Genomic DNA, 27,525 nt, shown 5'->3' with positions numbered 1-27,525 from the left:
CGCCTGGGACTAGTGCTAGACAGCTACTTCATTGTTCTTCTAAACATTCTCTTTTTTAAACTTGGTAAGAAAAGATAAGACCCTTCAAATTCTTATTTTCGGCTGGATAATTATCACCTTTATGAGAGGTACTAAATGTTAATTTGCTTTGGCTTTTGAATTGTGTCTTAAACGCATCTACTAATATACCTGCACTAGTATTATCCTCGTCGCTATTTACCAAATAGTGCATACAACATTCGTTATTTTTGCTAGCCGATAATTACGATGTTCACTCTCAAACTCATCAAGTACGATTTCAGTCGGGTCACCGGTGTCTATGGAGGGTTAGCCAGGCGTGACGTTGGTGTGATTCGCTCATAGGACCTTTTGTCAATCCCCCCGGTATGTGATTTAACTAAATTATGGTATTCATGTGTCCACAATTCGGTTTCGACAGTCCAGTGGTACAGCCGTTGGTGAAGTGGATTTTGTGTTTGCGGGATAACTTTGTACTACGAGGCTACGAGCGTAGCCCGCCCACCACTGCTGAAGTGAGTCCTATATTTTATTTGGATTAGGGATTATTTACAGGATACATGTATGTTTTAAAACCGCGTTAGCACACAAAGAAAGATTGTTCTTTTTTGAAAAAAAAAATCCTGTTGAAAATACATACGAATTAAATAAAAAATTAATTAAAATTTATATGGCATTTTTAAATCTCCGTAAGCCAACAAGGCAACTGTCGGCATTCAACAAACACCTTTTTTTAATTAAAAAGCTTACAGAATCCAAAGTATTTTTCTTAGTAACTCGAAAATGTTTTCTCATGTTAACAGTAAAGTAGTTAATATTATCTATATATGTTTAATAGTGTTTAATTGAAGCAGTTTTATGTGCAACATAACTTTCTCTTTTGCTTGATCCATTTAGCAATTTTTCCGAAAATATATTAATTGTAGGATACCATAAATAAAATATTTATGTCCATTCCATATACTTTATATATGTATAATTTTCATGTAATGAAGTCTAAAATGGACAACAAATATAGATACACATATTTCATATGGTAGTCAAATTGCGCCGTTTTAACTATACTTAACTCGTCTAACATCTCTCCTGTCACTTTTCATTACAGCATTAAAACCATTTGACATAAAGAGACGAAGCAGTACTTTAGTAAGAGGAGTACAGTGTATTTATGATTACCATTTCTGTTACATCATGGTAAGAACGGCCTAAGCATCAGCCAGCCAGTTTTAATTGTTGTAACAAATGCTACGGCTGAATATAATTCAAGCCTCTAAGGCTGTTAAATAAACGACTAACTAAGCAAGTTGGCTGCAACATCTCCATCAATAGTCAGAAATGTAAGCGTAAAAAGCATTTAAAAGCAAAGCAATAATGTCGAAATTAAAAATAATATATAATCTTCCGCAATGGTAAGCAATTTAGGTGGACTCATTTTCCGCGACAAGACTCAAATTTGGTCCGTTTTGCGTAAATGGTAACGTACTGTATATAACTTTAAAATGTAATTCGTAATATTAAAAAAAATATGTGATCGTAATCTACGCTTTGACGCACCACCAATTATTCTCAAGTTGGAAATGACTTCCCTGTCTCCGGGTTATACATAATTATAAGTTATAAGAAATTATCTAAATCATAGATATATATATAATTCCAATATTGTTCTGCCTAGCTGTTTTTGCTTTCTATACGAACATCACGACAAATCAATATGATTATAAGAGGAATGTTTAATTTAACTATTAGTTGTATGTAATAATGTATTGATAATTGCAAAGTAAATAATACACACCCCCAACTTCCTAGACGTCACGAGAAATTGCAAATTAATACGTCATGATAGTTTCTATGGGAACGTTTAATAGAGAATAGTCGTATCTATGGTATCTATCGAAGGCAGGGTCCTGATAAATATTTTATTTATTAATTGCCAAAGTATTTTACATATAAATTGTCAGTAAATAAAAATACAATATAGATATATATAGATAAGTAAAGTCTTATCTTATGACGTTGCTATAGCTTGTAAGACTAAGAGCCTGTTTCACAATGTCCGGATAAGTTCCAAATAAGCTATTTATTACTTATTGGTAGGATAAACAGTATTTTTGCGTTTCACGACTGTCAGATAGCGCTATTCGTCATAAAATGCCAAATATATTATTTGGAACTTTTATCTTTCGAATAATTTATGTGTTGCATAGCTATTTGGGACTTTATCCATACATTGTGAAACAGGCCCTAAGCAAATAAAAAGGAGTCTGCAAGATGAGGAACGATACGAATGGTTAGGTTCCGTAGAAGGCCGACGCAAATGGTCTGAGATGCGGTCAGGAACAGTGAGTAGAAATGCTAAGAGCTAATATAGTCTTGACTAAGCTCCCAGTTTGAACATTTAAGGTTAAAGCAACAAAAAAAACATAGTTAATAAAGTTCAGCATAGATAGTAAACTAACGTAATAATACAATAGACAAAGACTCTGACATGATGATTTCGTTAGTCTTCATATAAAGTTGGGCTTTATACTCTGTGGTCAAATATTTCTTAAATGTCAAATATCTTAATATAGACTTTATTCAAATACTTCTATCGTCTATGAATTGCTTTGAACTGTGTTTTCACTTCAATTAAGGATATAAAAATCATAAGGATATATAAGGATTCAAATACCCATTTATCGAAAGTTACCACTCAAGGCCCGTTTATCATCACATTCCAACTAGAATTAATTACTTTTTCCTTAACAATAATTTATTCAAAATAAGGTGCGTCAAAGTATTGCATCAGGAATAGTGGAATGCTTTCCCACGCCAATGCTAGCCCATCCCATTTTCAATGCGCTTTTCTACCTGGTTATGCGTGATCGGTCATGAAAGAACCGTTAAGTCAATAGGATCAATACACTTCCGTTTATCTATGTGACTTTCACTGAATTCCCAAAGCCCCTTGGGAACATTTTTTACGAATTGTCTATGAATTGATAGGCATTGTGTTGCAAATATCGGCAGTTAGTCTAAGGACTTATAGATAGCAGGTTTTCAATTAATAATCGACCATTTTATTTTTCATTGCTTCTGTCTTATGTCTACTTGAATAGGTTTAGTAGGGAAATAATTTTCAAAGGCCTCATAGTCTAGTGGTCTCTATGAGGTGTCCGGTGAGGGGTATCGAGTTCGATTCCCGGTCGGAGCGCTTATTTCTTTAAATTTAAACTTGTGTTCTGCTGTGGAAGGGTTGTGCGATACGGGACGAGTGAAATAAGTTCGACAGTGTAAAGAGAAGTTGAAGATACTATATAATCCTCAATATTGTGCTTCTCTTCAGAAATCGGATTTCTTGGCCTCAAAGGTTTTTGAATTTATACTTCTTTTGGCGCGTTAGGAAAAAATAGAAAGAGTAAAGTAGTGCGGGCGCACACCGTAACAAAAACCGAGATACTAAAGTTGAAAGTCGACATTTAAGTTGTTTTTGTGATATTTAAATAAACTTTTTTTAACTAGATAATGCGTTGCAATAAAACTTTCTAGGTATTAAATACCTTTTTCCTATTGTTAGTGTCGTTGTTTGTCGTGATTGTTACGCCAAAGTAATATAACTTTTGACGCATACACATAAGTACACACACGTTTTTTAGTAACACGAACGATGTCAATTTTATTATTTAGGGATAATCTCACAATTAAGTATTAAATCCACAAAATAATGCGTATTAAATGTGATCCTTGAAATTGGCAGACCTCGATTTTGATAACTGTACAGATTTTTGGTCACGCCGCCATCAGCCAGATCACTCTGACGAGGACATCGCTCCGATCACAAAGCACCGGAAACCGACTTCCGTTTTGATTGCCATAATTTTTTGGAAACGCCAAATTTTTCATAGCCCAGTCCTTCGTATGCCTTTGTCATGCAGATTCACCATTGTAATATGTGTATTAAAATGTAGGTTTAGATTTTACTACCAAACAGCACCTTTCAGATGAACGGTTAGCATTCCAGATAATTCTTCATAGATCTGGCATGTTCTCATAAAGTATCTGGTGAACATTTCTATAGATATGTATATGTCTTCAGAATTATTGTTTCGCCTGCAATCAAACCTATTTTGGGGTATATTTTAAATGTACCTATTGTGTGTATGAAACTGACTACGTTCATTATAGACTCAGCTTAATTTTATTTTGGTTAAAAAATTTATAAGATTGCCGTCAAAACCAAAAAAAAAATTCAAAAAGCTCGGCCCCTGAGGCAGTGTACCTTTAATCCTGCCAGCTTTTCCTTGATATATTTTAAAACACAAACTCAACATATCTTTATTCATATACATACATGTACACTTATGAACGTCAAAAAAACAAATTAAATTTACATTTACAACCAATTCGCAAGTCAAAAGCGTAGAGCGGGTAAGAAGAACTGGCAAGAAACTTTCCGCCACTCTTTTCAATCGCCAAGTTTTTAATACAAATTGTTTGAAGTAGAGCAAATCAATCGTTTTCGTAAACAAAACCTAGAAAAAACAAGTGAATGTTATGTTGAGTATTAAAACCACTACAGCCATGTCAACTTCCGTTATTCCGAATATGTTATGGATCCAATTAATCATGAATACGCCCCTTTCACGCGTCTATGACCATTAACGGTATCGTTGACAAAGTTGAGACCATTTGGAAACCTGTCAATGCCTAACTGTAAATTCTGTGTAATTAATCAGTGAGCGCACTAAATAATTGGAAAATATAATAGGTTTTATTATGCGAAACAATTTTGATATGATATGAGGGAAAAAGTCTATTCAATGTTTTTATGATACTATACTGTTCGACTGTAGTTAGATTCGTAAACTGGGTGTAAATGAACAATTTAAAACGCGATACATTTTTTTGTTTCGAGTACTTTATACATATAAGATAACACATTCACGTTAAGCTAAATAAATTTTAGTTAAATGTCTAGGACTATGTACTTAATAGATGTTTACTCATATACAGCAATAATGACTAGTGATAATAATTACATTAAATAAAAGTTATTATTAATTTTACTTTACTGGTTAGTATTTTAGATAAGTTTATTATTAATAAGCCTATGTCAAGTTCTATAGTGATGTCTAAAAAGAGCTGTCACAGATAAGTATATCGTGTAGCCTATCAACAATTCCCTTTAGAAACTGTCGATATTTCTAATGCGCGTTAGTACGAACCATTTTTATTATTGACGTGTTTGGCTATAGATTCATTTAAGTATACTTTTACGCTCAAGCAAATTATATTCAGCCTTGTTCTCAATTGTCTCATCACATTCATGAAGTGCAACGAACCGCTGTTTTACACACTCCGAGGGCACATACCAATACGTACTAGAAATTTAATGTATAAACAGTGGTATTAAGCGATTCAAGGTTTATATGTAGCACTGCTGTATTATCGATATCTGAAGAAAGTATTTTTTGGTTCATCAATCAATCAAAATATCTTTATTCATACAGGTAAACAAGTAGACTTATGAACGTCAAAAAATTAAATTAATTGTAATTACCAGTTCGCAAGTCAAGGGCGTAGAGCAGGCAAGAAGAACTGGCAAGAAACTTTCCTGTTCCTGTACTGATCACATTAGATTGTTCATAGATGTTCAAGTATCTCAGAACGAAGATAGTTTTTGGTGTGTAAGAGAGAACAAGGTTTCGTACCTTTCAAAACACAGAAGAATTATTATTGAGTTAACAATAATTTTCGCAGCGTTTTGTACGATTTTTTAAAATTAAAGAAATATAACTTAACTGTTAAGTAATTAATATAATTTTAAAAAGAAAATAAAAATGAGAACGGCACTGATTTAAAATCGGTATTGTGTTTTTCCAACAATTTAAACCTTTTCTTTCGTTATTATGTCACTAAAACTCATTTAAATTTACAAGTAATTGTAAATTACATAGAAAAGCATTAATAACCCAGAACTTTCCATAACAAATGATGGACAATCTCGTGGATTCACCAGACGACGAAGAAGAATTCGGTACTCACAGCCCCAACCTCTCTAACACATCTGCATTATTTATGCCTTAAGGATTTTAGGTACTCAGTAATACCTAGACTTCTTACCACTAAATGTATCCAAACTTACCCAAAACGAACTATGTCACAAACAAAAGCAGGTAGAACAGGCAAAAATTCCATACATTCATGTAGATATAGCAGTTTTAGGTAATAATAGTTTTATAAAATTGTTTCGTTATTGAACATATACGTTATTTATTACAAATTTTGAATATATAGATATGTAATAAACACGAAATTTGTTTACGGTTCGGTACAAATATATATAAGATAATGTAATTTATGTATTGAATACGTTTCATTGGGTTAAATTACTTGTATAATTAAATTATGTTTGTTCAGCGACACACAACGTCACAAAAATATTTACTCTACATTATTTGCAAAAGCAATTACTAAGTGCAGAAATAGATATCATATTTGCATTACAATATTTGTCAAATAAATAAGAATTTCAAGATGTTAATATCGAAATGTGCGATTTGTATCAAATATACGTAGAGAAGGAATCGATCACTATACTAGTGTGCTTTTTTCCCAAAAATTATTTCCTTTCTTACACTGCGAGCGAGCTGTGCATCTGTGGTCTTTTGTCTATATGCGCATTTAAGAGTCGTTGGTACTGTGAAGGAGAACATCGTGAGGAAACCGGCATAGACCTAGAAAGCTGGCGGCGTGTCTCTGGCACCCTAAGGCATACTATTGGCTTAGATTACGATCTAGAATTAGAAAAAAAATATCTCGAAATAGATACAGAAATTTGATGCTGAAATGAAATATCAAGGCGCTCATCATAATAAAATTATATGACAGACAGTTTAACCAGCGTCTTGATATTGTATGGTTAATACAAACAACATTGTTATATAGTACCTACTTATATATTATACAGTATTTCACTTTTTTAATAAAACAAAATCGAACAAACTTAAAGTTCTAATATGTAACTAAACGAATACATCAACCAATAGCGTGTATTTTTTCTCGCTCTCTCTCAATTGGTCTCAATAGCTTTTCCCTTTTCTTCGATAAAAACGCTGCACATATTCGTGACGTTCCGCTAAATATTTACCCTCATGCGCCTAAAGAAGTTTCACTTTAAAAATCTTTTCAGGGGACCACATGAACGGTCAGTGACCTGAAAAGCAGACATCGGTAGGAAGATGAAGCCGCGAGGGTTGAGCGTCATGCACGCCTTCTCAGCTCTTACTATGCTTACGATGGCTAATGGTATGGAATAAAAATAAATACTTTCATCTTCATTTGTCTGTAACGAGTTAGTAGTAGTAGTTATTAGGGAAATCTATCTAGTAGTACAAAAGCCCACTAAAGAACGTATGTAATATGTTTTCAGCACAAACGACTTGTAATCAGGGTATGGGACGAGTTATGTATGAAAGACTTCCCAATCAACAACTCCATGGCTTCGATGATGATGTTGTAAGTACCAGCGATCTTCCTAGATATTTTTTTAGGTTATTATTGGATTACTTTTTTCACACCAAGACATATACCGTCCAAGATGATGGAGAGAAATGAACTATTTAACAAGTTATTGCGAAAATACTATTTAGTGAACCAAACTCTTTTTTTTACAGATTCGTGAAACAGCACCCCCATTTCGGGTCTTGGAAAAATGCCAAGATCTTTGTCTTCGTGATCGATCTGGAAATGGCCTTGTAAGGACTTGTAACTCTATAGACTTCCAACCTGGAGCGAGGATAGCAGCCTTCAGCCCGGAACCGGAGTATGAGGAGTCAACCTGCTACCTTACAAGGGAACAGGCGGCTCCAGAGGGAATAGGAACGTTAATGATTGTCCCCAACAGTGTTCATTTCAATGAGATCTGCTTGTCCTGTAAGTGTGAGGCCAGATTTGTGTGGAAATAGTTACACGACAAATTGTATTTAATATAAGAGTATATTCTATTGCGAGAAACTTTCGTATAAAATCCAAGTTATATTAACTTACAAAACTTGCTCTGTTAAAGTGTTAAAGTTATTGTAACATTAATTAGCGGATGGCAACAGCTAAGTTTATATAAGGGGCTGGAAAGTTCGTAGGGGACATATTGATTGCGCTAATTGTATTTAAATTATATTATCGTTTGTTAGCCCTAACCTTCAAAAGACACTTGTATAAATTAGACAACTGTCGTACTATTAGTATGTCAGATATTGTATTTTGTGTGAAGAAACTTTAAAAAAAAGTATAAAAAGGAATTTCGAAACGTTAAATGAAAACATTTGCTTGATTTTTATAATAATAATTGTTTGTTAATATTCAAAGAAAGCTTTTTTAACAAAACTTTTAATCAGTACGTAGTTAAGTATAAATTTGCATTTTTCACAGAATTTAGATACAGTGCTGTTTTAAATCGTGCCATTTCTCGAATACTTAGAACGATAACATTCAAGTGAAAAGATCTAGACCAGATTAGCCATTGTTCTAGATTAAATTACAGATTTAAAAAATACAATTTCAAACAGTGTTTTCTTTGTTTGTAACTTTTCTTTGAGCACATTTTTTAAACACACAATCAGAGATAGAAACTCTTTTCACGTTTCTTTAGAGGTAATTAAAAATCTCTGGGGGTCAATGAACTTAATATAGGTACTTATGTTTTCTGTTTCGTACATTTTGTTCAGCAATGTAAATGGTTATGGCTTTGTCTATGTGTTGTAAGATTACTAATAAATACATTATTTATTTTTCTAGCGAATCGGCCAGAACGGGAATGCCCATCCAGACGCTATGTGTTCGAACGCCACGCTCGTAAGCGTCTCAAACTGCCATCATCAGATTTAAAGGACATCATGGTTGCGAACCGTACAGAATGTGAAGACAAGTGCTTGGGAGAGTTCAGTTTTGTGTGTCGTTCGGCCACTTTCGATTCGGCTCTAAGGACCTGCTCGTTGAGTAGGTTCACGAGAAGAACCCACCCGGAGTTGTTGGAAGATGATCATAACGCGGAGTATCTGGAGAATACCTGTTTGAACGGTGAGATATTATTACGGCTGCTAGCAGCTGGCCCCCACTAAGATTAATATTTACTTTTAGTTATATAGAACTCGTTAAATATTAATGTGATACTATTGTCTAATTTGTGTGAATTGTTGTGTCTAGAAAATGTATTTATTTATTCTGTACAGCTGAGAGAAGATGCGACGGCCTAGCTGTCTTCATAAAGGAAGAGAACAAACGACTGGGAGGCCCATTCGAAGCGGATGTCTTCTCCAATATGACACTAGATGAATGTCAATCTATGTGTGTCCGAGCCGAAAAGTAAGATAACCCCTAAATAATAATAACCTGTTATAATTATAGTACTAGCTGCCTTCGAACTTTGTTTCGCCTTAATGTGATTTTTTACTACAGTTTTAATATGGAACATTTTAGTAGCTATATATACATGGATAACACTGAAAATATTTAGAACTGGCCAGTTAGAAACATTGCTAATGAAAAAAAATTTTGATGAAAGCCTACGCAATTTAACAGAATCATATCTTAAATTAAAGATTCCTATACTTTAATTTAATTTTCTTTCTCGAAATATTGCATATTAAAAAACAATAAATACACAAAACGTATGTGAAGCAAATAAACGCATTCAAGTATTTTAAAACCTATAAAATTTCAGGTACTTTTGCCGTTCTATAGAGCACGATGAAGTGACAAAGCAATGTGTTCTTTCTGAAGAAGACTCTGTGTCCCAAAAGGATGACGTCACTGTTAGTGCATCGCCTACTCACCATTTTTACGACCTTGTCTGCCTGGATAATCGTAAGTTGTATCTTCCGTATTCATTACACAACAGTAAGATTTTTCAGTTTAAGGTTTTGACTTAAGCTTCTTGTGAATAAAGAAAACGTTTCTATATCAATCTGTGCAATAGTTAAAGCATATGTAACGAGTCAAGTAACATTCGATTTTATGATACATAGGACATCTAGTCTATTGTACATCTATTTAGTATGTAATTAGGGTGGATTTCACAGCCAACTACTTTAACTTTAATTAGCCGTTCAATTAACTGCCTAGCCGTTTAACTAGCGGTCTGAAAGACGTTCAGCCAGTTGATCAAACAGGCAAATGACTTCGATCGATGACGTTTCATCACATGCTTAGCCTGTTGACGGATAATATAAATTTGATTACACTTTCTGCCAGTCTCAAACTCGAAAACCACAACTTTTATGGTATTTTCCAAAGTATCATGAAAAACCACCAGTACAATAAAATAATTTAGTGACAATAATAATGTGAATTTGATTCAAGCAATTTTATTTTAAAGATTTATTTATTATTTTAATTTTATTTTTATGTCTTACGATTCATACTTTTTATTTCTACCAAATAATGATTCTATCGTACGAATGACCTAAGCATTAGCCAGCTAGTTAATTAAATGTTCTCACAAACACTAGGGCTGAATTCTGAAATCTTTTTGCCGCCAGTTAAACGGCTCCGCTCATTGAATCTGACAACCTTTTTACTGTAGACGAGGTTTTTTTAACAAGCTATGTTTTTGATGGCACATAATGTAGTCACATATAAATAATCTCACAATAATTTAAAAATTCCTTTTAATTATTTGTGTCGTTGGAATGTATTATCTGCCTTAAGAGGCACAGAATCACACAATACCTTTGAATCACTAAAATAAGGAATATGACCCGCTGAGCAAAGGTACCACAATAAGGGTTGTCTCTCAATGATCAGTCTCTCACCGGGTGACAGCTCGCGGTACCGAGTACCCGGACAACAGTGCGACATCCCACCTGTTTGCCCCGGGACGGCGTCCGGACACAGCCTTCCAACGGTACCGCAACAGCCGGATAACCGGGGAATTCCACTCGGAAATAACGGGACGATCGCTCAGCGAGTGCCTGGATGAGTGCTTGCGACAGACGAGTTTTCAATGCAGGTATGTGAAGGGTAGATTTCAGTCATTATATATATTATGTTAAAATGCAAAAAGTTTTTATATACGGTAATTATCTTTAGTGGTAAATTTATAAACCTTTAATTAATGCTCGATTCTTTTCTATATGATTGCTATATCAAACGGTTGATGCATATTTTCCACTTAAAATCTGTGGAATAGTTCTGTAACTTATGAAATAAGGGTACGTTCGAAACGAGACGTATTGCGAACTATGACTCCAGTATATCAAAATCACAAAAGTTTTGACCTTTAGTAGTTTCCTTAGCCCTAAATCTCGTGATTTCTGAACGCTACTAATATTCATATATAAATTATATACATGTGCGTCATAGTTGCAACATTTATTTGTTTATCATAACAATATAGCTTCAACTGATATTAATTGTATGAAACCACTATGATTATTATCAATGTTATCTTGTGGCACAGGTCACATTCTATATATATCACTGTGCGTCACAACTCACAAGGTATCATAAGTTCACTGGACATGTTTTCACAGTCGAACTTAATTTGATAATTTCTCTGTAAATTTTGATGAGCGAAATAGCTATGACGGTTTTAAAAATCGAACGAATTTTAACGCGTTTACTTTTGTTTTCTCAATTCAAATTATATCCAATTTGTTTCAAAATTAAAAACAGTTATTTTGATGTAAAGTAAAATTATTAAATAGACAAAGGCTCTTTGGATATGTAATCCTCAGAAATACATAATTAAAAATTAAAAGACGAGTATATAGTTATTTATTTATACTAAATTATGTTTGATTAACTCTAGGTCGGCCGTATATAGCGATCGTGCAAGAACATGCCGACTCAGCAGATATAACCAAAAAGATGGAATGCGTCTACTATACGACCCTGACTTTGATTACTATGAAAACTTAATGCGTAAGTATTCTTCCAGATTTTAATCATATATTTATCTTTAATTTTTTTAAATTATATTTACAATTTTATCGTATATTTATTTGTAGGAAGTGTTTTAATTTATTGATTATCATAAGACTCCCTTATTGAACAGAAGAGTTTAAACTTGTATTGTGTAATAGTCTGTATAACTTAAAAATCTTTACACCAACGACGTTGTTATGAACATGTTTACACATATTATTATTCAAAATACAAGTAAGTATTTCATACAGTAGAAGTTTAAACTCTTCTGTTCAATAAGGGAGTCTTATTATAATCAATATTTTAAATTTTAAATAATTTATAATCAATATTTATTATTAATGTTAAAATTATATTAACCAACATTACCTAATGTTGGGTGTAATTTATAAAAAAAAGATCCAGATATGGTTTTCCCGCCAATTCATAAAACGGTTATAGATTTCTTTACATTATGGTCGTCTACATCGAGGTCTCACGATATCATGGGTAGTATGATATCCTAATAAAAATGAGATCGATTCAAATTACCGTAAGTGAGCAATTGACACAAGTGGTATCATGTGACATTGATCCTTGTGTCTAGAAATAGATCTAGCCTGTGTATTTTGTATGTAGAAAATAGTCGTTTACGCGTTTACTTCTCGTGAAATTACCACATAAATTTGATTTTGAACCTAATATTTAAGCTATAGTCCAGTTTATAATTACGTACTTTATCAAAATTAAAAATACTTACATACATATACATCGCTAAAAATATCACATGATGTTTTAGCAAATATTTAAAACATTATTATAAATTGAGTCGATTCTATAATTAAAAGAAGTTATATATAATAAAACAAACGAATAACATGTACGTTTTTGAAATTCGAATTCCATATTTTTAGACTGAAACCGATTATGTATAACCGATTTTGTCATAACCGTGATCATGCATAATATCTGTATCATATTAGGAATGCTAGATAAAGCAATGTACTCACATGCTATGATTTCGTTAAAACTTTAAAAACTTTTTTTAATCATCAATTAATAGACAATTTAAAATATTTTGTCTCTGTGGCATCTTTAAACTTTAACTGTCACTGTATTGCGATACTTATTCGTTGACCGAGGAAAGCACCAGCTCTGGGGTCATCGGTACTATCAGGTGCCAATTAAAATATGTAATTAGCGTCTGTGCGTATGAACCGACGACCCAAGAGTCTCTACTCCAAAGAAATATGAGCTATACTATTTTCCGCCTGCAAAAAAAATAGATCGAAAAAATGTATCGGAATGTAAAATGTTAGCGTTCCGTAATCGTTTTAGTATTAATTGAAGATTTAAATTGGAGTTAAATATCTATTATCTAATGCTGTCAAAATTTTGGGGTCCAGATCAAATAGTAACTGGGGAGAATGATGTATCCAGCGGTGGTTCGCAGTCATCCTGGGGAAAGCCAAATAAATCAGGTTCGATGCATGATGCGGTTGTAGATTGATTTTGAATTGTTTTTATTGTCTTAAATATTGTTGCACTGTTGTGTCTATTAAGTAAAGAATAAATAATATACCTTGTTTTAGAACAAACAGTTTTAGTTCATTGTATATTATGACAGGCTATTTCATGTCTCCAGTTTGATGTTTATATTAACATACACTAAGTAGTTCGTTATATTTTCCTGTAGATAGAGCATGTTATCGTAGCTACAAGTAGTTAATATTTATTGTAGTCAGAAGTGTAACTCGCATGCCGTAAATAGCTCTGCATATCTATAATTTGCTGATACCTTTTTCTATTACGTTTACGAAATCATTTTATGTTTCAAGGTGGTACCAACAATGATAGAGACAGGGACAGGGATAGAGATAGATATCCTCCGGGCGTAGACCGCTATCCGGATGATGACAGATATGATGACGACAAATACTACAACCGCCCGGACCGATACCCAGACGATCGCTATCCGGCCGGTCCAGACGATCGCTATCCCGAAAGATATCCAGACGACAGATATCCGGATGATAGATACCCACCTGGTGTTGGGCCTGACAGATACCCTCTCGATAGATATCCACCACCGTCTGACCGTTACCCACCACCTTCTGATCGATACCCACCACCTTCTGATCGATACCCACCGCCCTCCGATCGATACCCTCCACTTTCTGACCGATATCCACCTCCTGCTGACAGATATCCTTCTCGTTATCCAGTTGTACCAGTGTCTGATCGCTATCCAGCAGTGCCTGATCGGTATCCACCCCCAAATGACAGATACCCACCTTCTGATCGATACCCACCTACTGTGGATCAGTACCCAAATAGAATACCAATTGACCGGTATCCAGGTGGTAAATATCCCATAGATGGTGAACGATATCCAATCGACAATGAGATTGGGCGATATCCAGTTGATCGGTATCCGATAAGTCGATACCCAGTCGACGATTACTCAGATCGGTATCCACAGGACAGATATCCGATTCGACCAAGCCGATATCGACCGGGCTATCCTAGATATCCTGATAGGTACGATCAGGACCGTTACCCCGGTAATGAGTACCGGTATCCATATAGCCGATACCCGGTTGGTGTAAACCGGGATCCTACGCCCCTAGGCGGTGATAGATACCCGGATATGTATGACAAATATCCACCGAACGGATCGTCATATCCTGGTAAGCACTAACCTATTGAGAGATCACATGCCTTTAGTTTATTATCTGTGTCAAGCTTTTGACGTTAGTTATTTACAAATAACAAAGTAGTAATTGTTATAATTATTAGTTTTTTTTAAGAAAACCCCTTTCCTTTTTGTATATCCCTTAATCAATTAATTATAATTCAGTAAATTGTGTGGGTATTTCATACACCACAAATATAGTTATTCCAATAAACAGGATATGGGCGCGGTGGATATTATGGTGGTGACCGTTACCCTACGTCAGATCGCTACCCAACTTCAGATCGATATCCAACTTCTGATCGGTATCCAACAGCTGATCGGTATCCAACAGCAGATCGGTATCCAGACACTGCTATAAGGCCAGCTCCAGACAGGTAATTATTAGTTCATCTTCATTTAATTTTTACATGATTTTATTCGATTGAGGCCGTTCTAGACACGTTCGGTATGATTATATCATCATAATTATTTGTGTTTTGTTACGTTTATGTTAAATTTAGAATTCCTGTGGAACCAAGGCCTACATTTGGTTTAAGAAGACCTATAGACAGGCCTGGTGGGTACCGAGGAAACTACGCACCACCTATTGAGAGACCCATTGGTAAGTTTTCTGTACTTCTTCCTAATCTTATATTGTCATCTCCTTGCAACATATTAAGTGCTGTTTTCTCGAATCCGAGTGGAGCTGGGCCATCATAGCGGTGCCGCCCACTCGGATGGCTGCGAGCATCCCGTTCATTTTTTTCAAACCAAGCTCTCGGATCCAAGTTTTCGGCACGTGCTGTATGCCACTCGGATCCGAAAAATGATTTTTTTAATAAACATAATAATACCTTCATACATATTTTCAAACTTTCATATTTACTTGAATAAAATTCGCCATAAAAAGTTTTGGTTTCCGGCTATTACTTTGTATCCATTGTTTAAGCATTCAATATGTGTTAAACGTCAAAACCACTTCTTTGTTCTTCTGCATTTCGTCCAGCACGGTTGTATTTAATTAGTTGTTTGTTCAAGATATTTTAAGCATACGTCTGTTAACCTAGATCTCGAAGTTTTAAAACATAGTCTCTGTCAGCATCCTACACCACAGAGCAGCACAGAGATCTTATTTATAAATCAATTAATATATTAATAAGACAAGCACTCGCGAGTGACATTGCAACTGTGTAAGGGCGGCATTACCAACATCAGATGAGACTTTTACCCGTTTGCACCCTGTTCTAAAAAAAACATATTGCTTTCTCTTAATCGGACTATGCATTTCATTGGTCTTAACAATGACGAATACACTTCAATTAATATGATTATGACCCTGGTTTCTATTATGAAATATTATTATACATTACGTCTAGCACAGTAACGAAAAATTACGTGTTTTCAGAGAATTCCCAGAAGTCACATATTTAATATTTTGATTATAACCTCATTTTACTCTATTCTTAGGTGGACCCGGTTACGGTGGGTACGAGCCAGATGGCCCAATAGCACCAGTAGGTCCATCTGGTCCAATCGGTGGACCAATCGGTGGACCAATCGGAGGACCGATCGGTGGACCGATCCGTCCGCAGATTGGACAAAGGCCCTGGCAAGGATCCCGTTGTGAGGAAGAGAGCTTTAGACAAGTTGGCCGACAACGTATGCAGAGACGATTTGTGAGGCGATTCACTACCGCACAATCGTTGGCTCAATGCCAGCGTGAATGTATCGAGGCGAGGGACTTTATATGTCGGTCGTTCAACTACAGGTTTGTAAACATATATCGTATGATTTAGATAAGATAATATCATATCCATTTTTTTTATCGTAAGCAAAGACGATATTGAATTGTAGGTTACACTATATTACTGAATTTATCTTATTAATATTAATCTATTTGTCGGTTATACACATCGTAATAGATTTGTCTTCATAATTATTTTCACTTGAAAATAATATTCTGTTTTATCCGTATATACACTTATTTTCAAGATTTTAGTCGCCATCTTGAAAAGTACAATCAATCAGCTAGCTGAAATTCCTTTAGACTATGGCTTATTTATTTTGAATTTTTTAAACTTTCATTTTTAGTATTTTATACTAAGGGCCTGTTTCACAATGTATGGATAAAGTGCCAAATAGCTATGTAACACATAAATTATTCGAAAGATAAAAGTTCCAAATAAGATACTTCGAATTTCATGACGTATAGCGCTATCTGACAGTCGTGAAACGCAAAAATACTATTTATCATATAAGTAACAAATAGCTTATTTGGAACTTATCCGGACATTGTGAAACAGGCCCTAAAAGTCGACAAGATATATTTTTACTGTTTTGTTCTTCCAAATGCTTTGTAGGGAGTCAAGTTTCGGTGTTGAACCACGCGATAACTGCGAGCTGAGCGATCGTGATACACGGGAATTGGACGCGGCGAATCCTGCGCACTTCGACAATACCGCAAACGAATACGACTTCTATGAACGGGCATTGGGACGAATTGCTGACGATTGTTTAGATGGTAGGTATTTTAATTTACATATAACAATCCGTGACAAGCTTCCCAAGCAATAGCTAGTCTCAGCGCCAATATAGTCCTTTCAGTACCTACCAGGTCACGTGGAACATAACCTTGCCATTGGAATTTTAAATACGCAGTAAAATGCCATGCAAAATGCAAAAACTATGGACTTGAATTATTAGTGATTTATGAGCAGTTTGGGTTAAATGTTTAAGTGGTTTGGCCATATAGAACGGATAATGAGCAAACAAACAAACAAACAAAAATATCTTTATTCATATAGGTAAACAAGTACAATTATGAACGTCAAAAAAAGTTGCAAAAATTAGCAGCTGTTAACAGGTAGGATATATAAGGCAACAGTGGCTGGTGAAATCGGGTTGGGTAGGCCTATATATCTGGACCACAGGAGGTACTACAGTAGAGATAACGTAAAAGTACTTATAACCGACGAGCATGCATGCTGAATGTCATAAAAATAGATGAAGCAAGAAGAAGCAAGTGCAGATCCGTGGTATATGCATACTGGAGATAAATAGGCGTGAAAATATTAATAATTCATGAATGCTTTATCTTGCAAAGAATGTTAAATAACATAAATATAATACATTAAAATAGAAATGGAAAAACCAACAATCAAATCTTATTATGTTTTGATAAACAAAGCTAGGGTGATGTAATAATGAATTTATTACTTGTCACGCGTATTACATTTTGTGCGACACGTTTTCGTACAATGGACTGTAATAACTTAAAATTAATTACTAACACTGAAAGGCTCCAAATATGTATGATTGTATTTAAAGACGTAAATCCGTTCAGAAATTACAATAAAATATCCTATTATTGAAACCTTACTGATTTGTTATTTATTGAAGTTATACTTTTGGAGCGAAGGAGAAAAATGATGAGAGTGAATTTTTACGATGCGCGCGCACAGCGACACTTGAATTCGACATCGTAAAGTTAGTTCTAGATGGCATGGAAATCGATAACGATCGATGTTCAAGTTGTATATTCTAGTCTTTTATATTTAGAACAAATAAATATTATTATGTGAATAAATAAATATTATTATAATACTATTGGCTAAATGTTTAATGAAAGACAAATTAATAATTTAATTCTTACATAATTTACTTATATATACAGCATATGAAAGTATCCACTACTCACAGTATTTATTAAAAGAAAGACACTGATCTTGTATCCTTTTCTCCACTTAAAACGAACGTGTACTTGAATATAACTTTAAATATTACTTTCAGTATCCCAAGTATGTAATGAAGATGGCATGGAGTTCACATTACGTCTACCTGAAGGTTTCTTCGGCCGTATGTACACGTACGGTTTCTATGACCGGTGTTTCTTCAGAGGAAATGGCGGTGTTCAAAATGTTCTACGTATAACGGGTGCTCACGGCTATCCAGAGTGCGGGACACAACGGGTACATTTACTTTCTATATTATTTCACATTCATTAGTAGCACTACAAGCTTTCAGGTCGTGACGTCATTTGCAATAGGCAAGTAGGTGATCTTTCTGTGACACACGCCGTCGACGTTCTGGGTCTAAGCCAGTTTATTCACGATATTAACCCATACTTAAGCGAATGCTAAATGCGCACATAGAAAATTTTTATTAGTAACACAGCTGGGGATCGAACCTTCGACCTCAGTTATGAGATTCGCACACTGAAGCCACAAGGTCACTGCTTTTACAGATATGTCATTATCATAAAATTTATGATTTAAAATAGTTTATTATAGAAAGATATGTTAATCATTGTTACTATTTCTTAATCATACTATTAATACTAATGAGGTAATTTAAATCTATTAATCTAATAAATTCGATAACAACTTTTTTACTATAAAGAATTTAGATACTGATTTTTTTTTAACATTCTTTGAGCTGATCAAATATTATTCAATTGCTAAATTTGGATTTTATCACTATTTCTATACAACTAATAATATTGTTTTACAAAAGAGACTAGTCTTAAATCGAACTGTGAAACTAATATTTATTTTGTGAAAATTATTTTATCTTCCCATACAGTACGGAGATACAATGACAAACATCGTGGTAGTACAATTCAGTGACAACGTCCAAACATCGCGTGACAAGCGATTCAACCTTACTTGTCTCTTCCGGGGACCCGCCGAGGCAGTCGTTACATCTAATTACATTGGAGCAGGGTGAGTTTATAATCGGAGACTAAGTTTGGATCATCGCCCGATCCATAACTTCCAATAGGGCTAACGCTCTACAAAAACTGAACAATTGAATTGAAATCGTCATAGTTATTGTTTAGTTCTCTAGTACCAGATAAAAAATATCATAATTGTTAATATTAATTCTATATCACGCCATGATCATGTATTGTAATTTTAAGCCTCAAAGTACCACGCGGGTATGTTTAAATGCAGGCATACATTCCATATTTCTAAAAAATATCAGTATTATTTAATACGAGCATATCTCAACTTACGTTAGTCCTATTTCAAAATACATCGTCTAAAAAAAAACAAACAAGAGCGGCAACGCACTCGCGAACTCTCTGGCATTGAGGCCTTCTACATCTACCTCCCGTTCGATAAAAAATGTGTAGCTTAAATTTTCTTTCTATTTAATAGAAACCATATCATTTTGAATGGATATTTTAATGTAGTGTTTATCAAATCGATAGATAGATAGATAGATTGAAACTCGTCTGGGAGATTTTATTTAAATAACACTGTAATTTCCAATGGCGATATCGACCGACGTTTTGTATAAAAAAAAATGTATATATATATATATATAACTTAAGTTTAACTTTTTATTTAAAATTCGATATTCTCGATAATGTTCTCGAAATGATATGTCGATGCTAATATTCCTACGTTATCAGCGTAGGTACATTAGCATCGAACTAACTACCTTGGAATCCCGCGAAACAAAAACTCATTATTAATATGGTTCGCTGTCGGCATCGTAATTGGAAGTATCAAAAAAATTGCGAAATGAGGGTTTGGCAAATAAACTACGGCTGATATAACTATGCGTTTATCTATACATATATTTTTGCTCAACATATCTAATGATTAACAACATTTTCCACTCTAGCTAACTTCTAGATTGTTGCGGCAGGGGTTTAGCCTTTAATTTACCTTTTAATATCTGTTTTTTTTTTGGTACGCCTAAAATATTTGTTTGTTTGCGTGTGAGTTTGCGTGTATACTGAAATTACATTGAAATGGGATACTTTAAATCATTAATCTATTTAATTGCTTTTGTGAGTGCTGTTATTGAACTAACAGCTACTAACAACGACTTTGGATGATATCATTCAATATTTACATTGAATAGTTTATAACTGCATAGTTATTTGGAATTATAATCAATGCAATTACGTTACTGCGACATAATAAAGCTATTCATAACATAATGTCGTCGCTATAAAGTACTCGTTTGAGGAATGTTAATCGAAATCATATGAATTCCCAATCCTTTCATAATGTACTTATGAATAAATTATCTTAGAATGTACCATTAATGCAATATCTACACAACCTGTCAACAAAAAAAAAACTAAATGATTTCATCCAAAGTCCCTAAACATCAATCGAATCCAATTTTAAAGTCTAACACAGTCTTGACAATGACATTGACAGGTCCGGGAGTCCCATTCCGATCGAATATCTTCCTGAGGAGAGTTCCCTGAACTCTAAGGTCCGATTGCTGATATTGTACCAAGGAAGACCAACAACAACTATCGCTGTGGGTGATCCGTTAACATTTAGATTAGAGGCCCAGGATGGGTACAACTACGCGACAGATATCTTCGCAACTAATGTTATCGCCAGAGACCCGTATTCAGGAAGATCGGTGCAGCTCATTGATCGTGTTGGGTGAGTTTCTTTTAAATAGCTAAGTTAGCTAATAAAACAAAGTCGTGTTAGTTACACCGCTTATGACTAAAGATCGGCTGGACCGATGTGTGAGGCAATGTGACAGACAGAGTGATTTCTCGCAATTAAAATTTCCTATATTAATCAGTAATATAGCATTCAAATGGTGAAAGAATTTTCAAAATCGATCCAGTACTTTTTGAGCCAATTCGTTACAAACATACTTACATACAAATCTTTCCTGTTTATAATATTAGTGTAGATTAGTTAATGACACGAATGACTTATCATCCATAAGTGGATGGAAACTGTCAAGAAACAAGAATATCCCTTCCTGTTTATTTGTTTGTATCGTTATCTGGAGAAGTTCTTATCTATATGGGATCATTAATGCAACGACATTTTATATATTATATTTTAACGTTTCGAATTATTATAAATTTTGATTGTTTCAAATCAAATCAAATAAAAATATCTTTATTCATATAGGTAAACAAGTACACTTATGAACGTCAAAAAAATTTACATTTACTTACCTAAATTTACAGTTAGGAAGTCAAGGGCGTAGAGCGGGCAAGAAGAACTGGCAAGAAACTTTCCGCCACTCTTCTCAATCGCCAAGTTTTTAATACAAATTGTTTGAACTGGAGCAAATCATCCCAGTTTACTTCTGCAAAAGCCAGAGCTATCGTTATTTCTATGAAAAATAAATTAATTGTGTCGTTGTAATTTTGTATAAGGGGCTTAAATCAAAGATTACCATTTTAGTTGGTTGACAAAATCACTTATCCGTAAAAATTATCATGATTTTGTTCCTATATTAACTTAGACTTAAAATACTGATAGCTTGTGTTACAACATTAAAAAAAGTGATTCTAAACCATCCAAGGATCATGAAGCCTTTATTTTTCCAACCATATATAACATATGGCAATAATAATAATTAATTGTTAAATAGAAATTTAAAACGAAAAAAAGTTTGTCCCTGCAGTAGTGTACCTTTAATTCTGGCAGCATTTTCTTGCTGTATTGCGATACTTATTAGTTAAGCGAGGCAGCATCAACTCTGGGGCCACCGGTACCTAACGCCAACTTAAATTTCTAAGTAGCGTATGTTTACTTGAACCTCAGACCCAAGAGTCTCTACTCCAAAGACAACAAAAATTTTGATAAAATTAAATAAAATTTAGTATTTGATTGAGTATTTCGTGGAGGGTTGGAAAGTGGAGCTCCATCGTGTGTATAGGCCTCCTCTTTTTGACACATCCATCATTTGCTCGTGTCAGCTATGATCTTCAGGAACACACAGAAATTGTGCATGGAGCAGATTGTAATTTATGTTAAAAGACAAAAGAGGTTTGTAAAAGATTCCATTAATATTTGGCAGATGTCCGGTAGACCCAGATGTATTCCCGGAGTTGGATAAAGGAAGAAGCGGAGATTCACTCGAAGCGAGGTTTAATGCATTTAAAATACCCGAGTCAAACTTCTTGGTGTTCGAGGCAACTGTGCGCACCTGTAGGGACGGATGCCAGCCGGTAAGAAAAAGTTTTTAATTTCGTCTTTGAAATTGAATTCTGTGGTACTCGTTATAAATTTATTTAGGGTTTATTTCACAATGTCCGGATAAGTTCCAAATAACCTATTTATTACTTATTGGTAGGATAAACAGTGTTGCGTTTCACGAATGTCAGATAGCGCTATTCGAATTATTTCGAATAATTTATGTGTTGTATAGCTATTTGGTACTTTATGCATACATTGTGTAACAGAAACTAAATCTGATTACATGTGTGTTTGAAGTTACACAACTGTCTTGAGTATTTATTTGTTTATTATTGTCGTTTGATACTATAGTCTACGCTGTAACATTTTATTTGTTGTATGTGCTCTGTGATTCCATTTATTTAGTTCTTTAAATTATTACAACATCAGCATAACTCATCCAATAATCATTAGCTTTAATTTTAATTTCTTTCTATAATACAGGCCTAGTCTTAGCTTTTTAATCATCACATACGAAGTTTGCCAGGTCAGCGCCCAAGATATCCTTTGATATTTACAAACAATACATAAGCGCACAGGAAACAATATTATTTTACATTAATAATATTATTACAAGTGTGACATTGATTATGAAGATGACGTCAATCGTAATGCTCTTTAATTATCAAGCACCAACAGGGTCAGGTCAATTATCTCGGATAAGCGGTCAACATGAACAAATACTTCTTTCTCAAAATAGACAGTATGACTCTGTTATTATGACTATGATAAAAGTGAAATTTTCAAACAAATATTCTGTCGCCTCGATAGTGTGTGTCACGAAGATAGGATAACACAGTGTAAAAATTACACTGTATATCATACATATGATATGCTAAGCTGGCTTTATAAAGTGATCAGCAAACCTGGATGAATATTTTACAGTTGTAGAAAGGCAAAATGTTCTAATTTCCACTTATTTAAATTTTAATACTTAAACACTATTTGGATAGAGTATCAAATATAAGCTATACTAAAAACAAATAAAAGACTACCGTCTGCGTGTCAGACGAAGAGTTTAAAGGCTGATTATCTTATTTACCCCGGGGAACAGTCGTAAACGCAAAATCTAAAGGTTTTCAGAAAATTTTAAAGATAATGTAAAATTATTACTAGGATACTAAGTAATTACAGTTACAAAGTTATATATTAATTGAAAGCTAAGTAATTTCCGTTGAATAAACATTTCCTCGTGTTTTGTTATAATAAAATGTTTTACAGTCAAAAATGAGAAAACATTAAACAGTTGTGATAGTACTTTAGGACTTTGTTCATGAGGCAAGCGAATATATTCTACGTTGTATAATACAAAGTTTTATTAATGAAAAATATATTATTACGACTGGAACCTTATGCGTCATATTATGTGTTAACATTTCACTAGTTATTATTATCAATTACATTTTTTTTAATTAAAAATTTATCTTAAGTTATATTGTAATGGTTTTCTCAGGCATACTGTCCAAATCAAGCCGGGCGTACTGAACCGTCATTTGGGCGACGTAGACGAGATGTCAACTCCACGATCATTCCTGAGACAAACACTACAGATACGGAAGAAACAATCACCAATAAGTCTGAAGATATAGTCTTTAAGATATCATACGAGCAAGCAAAGGTTGATAAGTATTTAAAGGATGAAGTTGAGACGCCCAGCCATGTGAGGAAAATGATCGAGGTACATAATACTATGAATAACATACTTCACTTATTTATGTTAAGGCAGCGGTTTGGGTTTGGCTAAATAATTATTTGTTTTACCGGGAATCGAATATAGAAGCGCAAGCATGTTATTAACATATTGTTTTTTTATAGAACAATTGAGATCTGTTATATATTTAGTATCTATGACACTTCATTTTTTATTCAGTAACACTGATACAAACAAAATTATGTGAAAAACATGCATAACACGTGATAGTTCACGCGATGCGCACTCTATAAACAAATGGTTCCATGATAATAATGTTAACTGCAACTTGATAACGTCCGATCTATTATAGGATATGGTATTGTGGGAGATTTGCTAGACCAGAAAAACAAAACACAGTTTGAGCGGCTGTATGCCTAAGCGCTCTGTACCCTGGGCCTCTGCTGTCGACGGAAAAAAACATCGTTTGGAAACCAAAAAAGCGTGCGGCGTGTGTCGTAAAAAAACAACTCCAGTGTGTCTTCACTAATCAAACTAAAGAAATATATACAGAAATCTGATAAGGCTACATTTTTTTGCTTAGAAAATTTAAACCAGTGTATTAAGAGCTGGTTTGTTATCGATATACGATCTGATTTGGTTTTAGATTTATCAAGTTACATGTTTGACTGTACTGTTGCTAGCGGAAACGACATCTTCCTAAGAATCATGTTCTTTACAGATTATATGCACTTTATAATGATTATGTTTTGCTTATTAGTTTAATAGATTTTCGTATCGTGTTTGATTCAGTAAATGAAGCACTCAAAATTTATTAGAATTTAGTGATATTTATTCACGAATATCGGGTTTGCATTTCCTAGTACTAGGTTCATAAAGGTCTTATCTAGGTATCCTAGTTGTATTTGTTACTTGATTTGTCTGTTACTGTCTTGTCTTAGGTATTTGACAACCGCAATGAGTTGATAGAGGAGAATGGTCAGGCAGACTCGGCCCCGGTTGTCGCTGAAGCGGGCGTTTGCGTGTCTCCACAGCACTACCGAGCTTTATTGCTGGCATTGTGCTCATTGCTCGCTTTGCTCCTGGCTATGTTGATTGCAGCTCTGTATATATACAAGTGAGTCCCAGTCATATTAAATTTTCATTCTAATTACATTTGATTAGAACATCTACAAGCGACTGCAACTGGGTTATATGTTTAAATATATGTAAAACTTAAAGAGTATTAAATGATAATTGTCTTTTCTCACAAAGAAAACATATCAGGAGAGTCAAGAATAGAATAAAGGTCAAAAAACCAAATTCTAAAATTTTTACGATTTTTTTTACATTAAATAAAATCTCTGTACCGACTTACTAGTCAAGTTACTTAACAATTTCACTTAGCGTAAGGGTTATATTCTGAAACGAGACAGAGCTAAGTCTGATTCCTGTACGTCAAAAGTGACTTTGACATTTGTGAGTCATAGTTCGCGCTAAGTTTCGGTTTTAAACCCAACCGTAAATCGGGAACACATACGTATATATGTATATTACTGCAAACATTTCAGGCGTTACTGGCGCGTGCTTCGTAAGAACATATCGGCTGCAGCACCTCCTATATCGCGCCCGGCTGCTCCGGGACCGAGACCAACTAGACCATCCTTGTTCTCTGCTTCACACTTACATAAACCGTTCTCTTTAAGGTAAAGTAAGCTAGTAGTTTATTGCGAAATATTTTGGATGAATAAATAACGCCTGAATTATAATAATGGCAATTTTGTGTCAAATTTGACTACTATACTTCAATCTATTACTAAATATCTATCTCTGGTCATTCAACTTTCGCCTTCTAAATACAAATCATATAAAATCTGACTTCGCACTAAATAATGCGTGAATAATGGTAAGTACAGTAATACCCCGACTTACGCTACCTCGACTTACGCGAATTCGGAGTTACGCGATTTAATTTTCTCGTCTATTCGTTTTTTGTTTGAACGCCGCGCAGTTAAAGTCAAGCGGCGGCCTTTGTTTCTGACTCCCCCCGCCCGCATTATTATTCGTTCAGTTTACAACAGGCACAGGCGTGTAGTGATGTAAACTGTGTAGGATAGTGATGATGTTCAAGAGCTTGTGGATTCACACAATGAGGAGGTCACAAATGATGAGCTCATATCTATGCGTGAACAAGAGGAAGAAATTGATAATCATGATTCTTTGGATCCAGTTCAATTGGAAGATCAAATGACAGTTGGAAACTTGACAGAAGCCCTCAGTTCGATTGAAAAAGGGTTAACAATTTTGGAAAGCATAGACTCCAATGAAGAGCGCATTTTTGTTACAGAACATGGAATTAAAAAATTACTAGGATGCTACGAGGAGATATACGGGAGAAGAAAACGACTTTGTAATTACAATTTATGAAACCTTCTGCATCAAACTAACTTCGGATTGCGTTTATACACTCTATTAATATAGTTTGTCATATTATTATCTAGAATGAGATACTAAATTATATATGTAATAATATTTCCTAAACTATTGTTTTATTTAGTCTCCAGTCCCAATTAAACATACTTTGTATGTTTTTATATGCAAATTTGTACCCCGACTTACGCGAATTCGACTTACGCGGATAGCGCTCAGTCCCACCTATCGCGTAAGTCCGGGGTATTACTGTATTCAATTTACATATTTTTCTAAATATGGGGCATATATTTAATAAATAATATCTTTTACAGCGGATTAGGCAGAAATTTCACTGAAATTGGCGAAGAGGCGGGCTCATCGGGACGTTTGGCGAACACTTTTGATGATGGAAGTGAACCAATTTATACTGACCCCTCACTGTTTGAACGATCTAGGTCTCTAAGGTCCCTTCACTCATTGGACCTGAAACCTGACCGAAGAGAGCATCACGCTTAATTATTAATTATATAGGCCACCACACGCAAATATTGTTTTTTTGGCAGTCGACATTTCTTAAGCTTTTAAACCATTTTTAATTTTGCTGTCGTTTACGCGCATATATAGGAGTATGTCTGAATTTTTTTTTTCATTTAAAATTTTTCCAACACTTATTATGACAATACCATGAAAGTTAATTTAAAATCACAGATAATAAAATTAATTAACTTACAATACTGATGGGCTAGTGTTGGCCTTAAAATTATTTAAATTCGTTTACAAAACTTTACTGCCCATACCTGCTCAGATTTCCGTTAATAAAATCACAAGATGAATAACATTTTTAATACATTAATGATTAAAATTGTAAGTCAGTACTAATAAATATAATAAAGAATATACTATGTTTTATTTCTAAACCTAATTTCACATTCCTCGATATAAAA

At 34.2% G+C, this 27,525-nt stretch overlaps 1 protein-coding gene across 3 annotated transcripts; it reads left to right on the top strand.

Annotated features, from left to right (window-relative positions):
* Positions 1 to 428: 428 nt before the first annotated feature.
* Positions 429 to 27,468, top strand: LOC110992002. Of its 3 annotated transcripts, none has more exons than XM_022257631.2 (23): positions 429 to 533; positions 7,190 to 7,305; positions 7,430 to 7,515; positions 7,674 to 7,932; positions 8,794 to 9,075; positions 9,228 to 9,360; positions 9,719 to 9,861; positions 10,819 to 11,005; positions 11,807 to 11,919; positions 13,308 to 13,382; positions 13,740 to 14,591; positions 14,814 to 14,973; positions 15,100 to 15,200; positions 16,046 to 16,346; positions 16,939 to 17,099; positions 18,368 to 18,546; positions 19,160 to 19,299; positions 20,758 to 20,994; positions 22,382 to 22,532; positions 23,993 to 24,217; positions 25,132 to 25,307; positions 25,741 to 25,875; positions 26,914 to 27,468. In XM_022257631.2, the coding sequence occupies exons 2-23, from the start codon at positions 7,239 to 7,241 to the stop codon at positions 27,095 to 27,097; spliced, it is 4,347 nt and encodes a 1,448-aa protein (XP_022113323.2). In that variant the 5' UTR covers positions 429 to 533; positions 7,190 to 7,238; the 3' UTR covers positions 27,098 to 27,468. The 3 variants fall into 3 exon arrangements, with proteins under 3 accessions (XP_022113323.2, XP_022113314.2, XP_022113332.2); XM_022257622.2 differs by having other exon boundaries at positions 10,801 to 11,005; XM_022257640.2 differs by lacking the exon at positions 13,308 to 13,382 and having other exon boundaries at positions 10,801 to 11,005.
* Positions 27,469 to 27,525: the final 57 nt, after the last annotated feature.

The sequence above is a fragment of the Pieris rapae genome, chromosome 3, assembly GCF_905147795.1.
Source record: "Pieris rapae chromosome 3, ilPieRapa1.1, whole genome shotgun sequence".
Classification (NCBI taxonomy): Eukaryota; Metazoa; Arthropoda; class Insecta; order Lepidoptera; family Pieridae; genus Pieris; species Pieris rapae.
The sequence above is the reverse complement of the archived record's forward strand: the minus strand, read 5'-3'. Positions and strand labels throughout refer to the sequence as shown.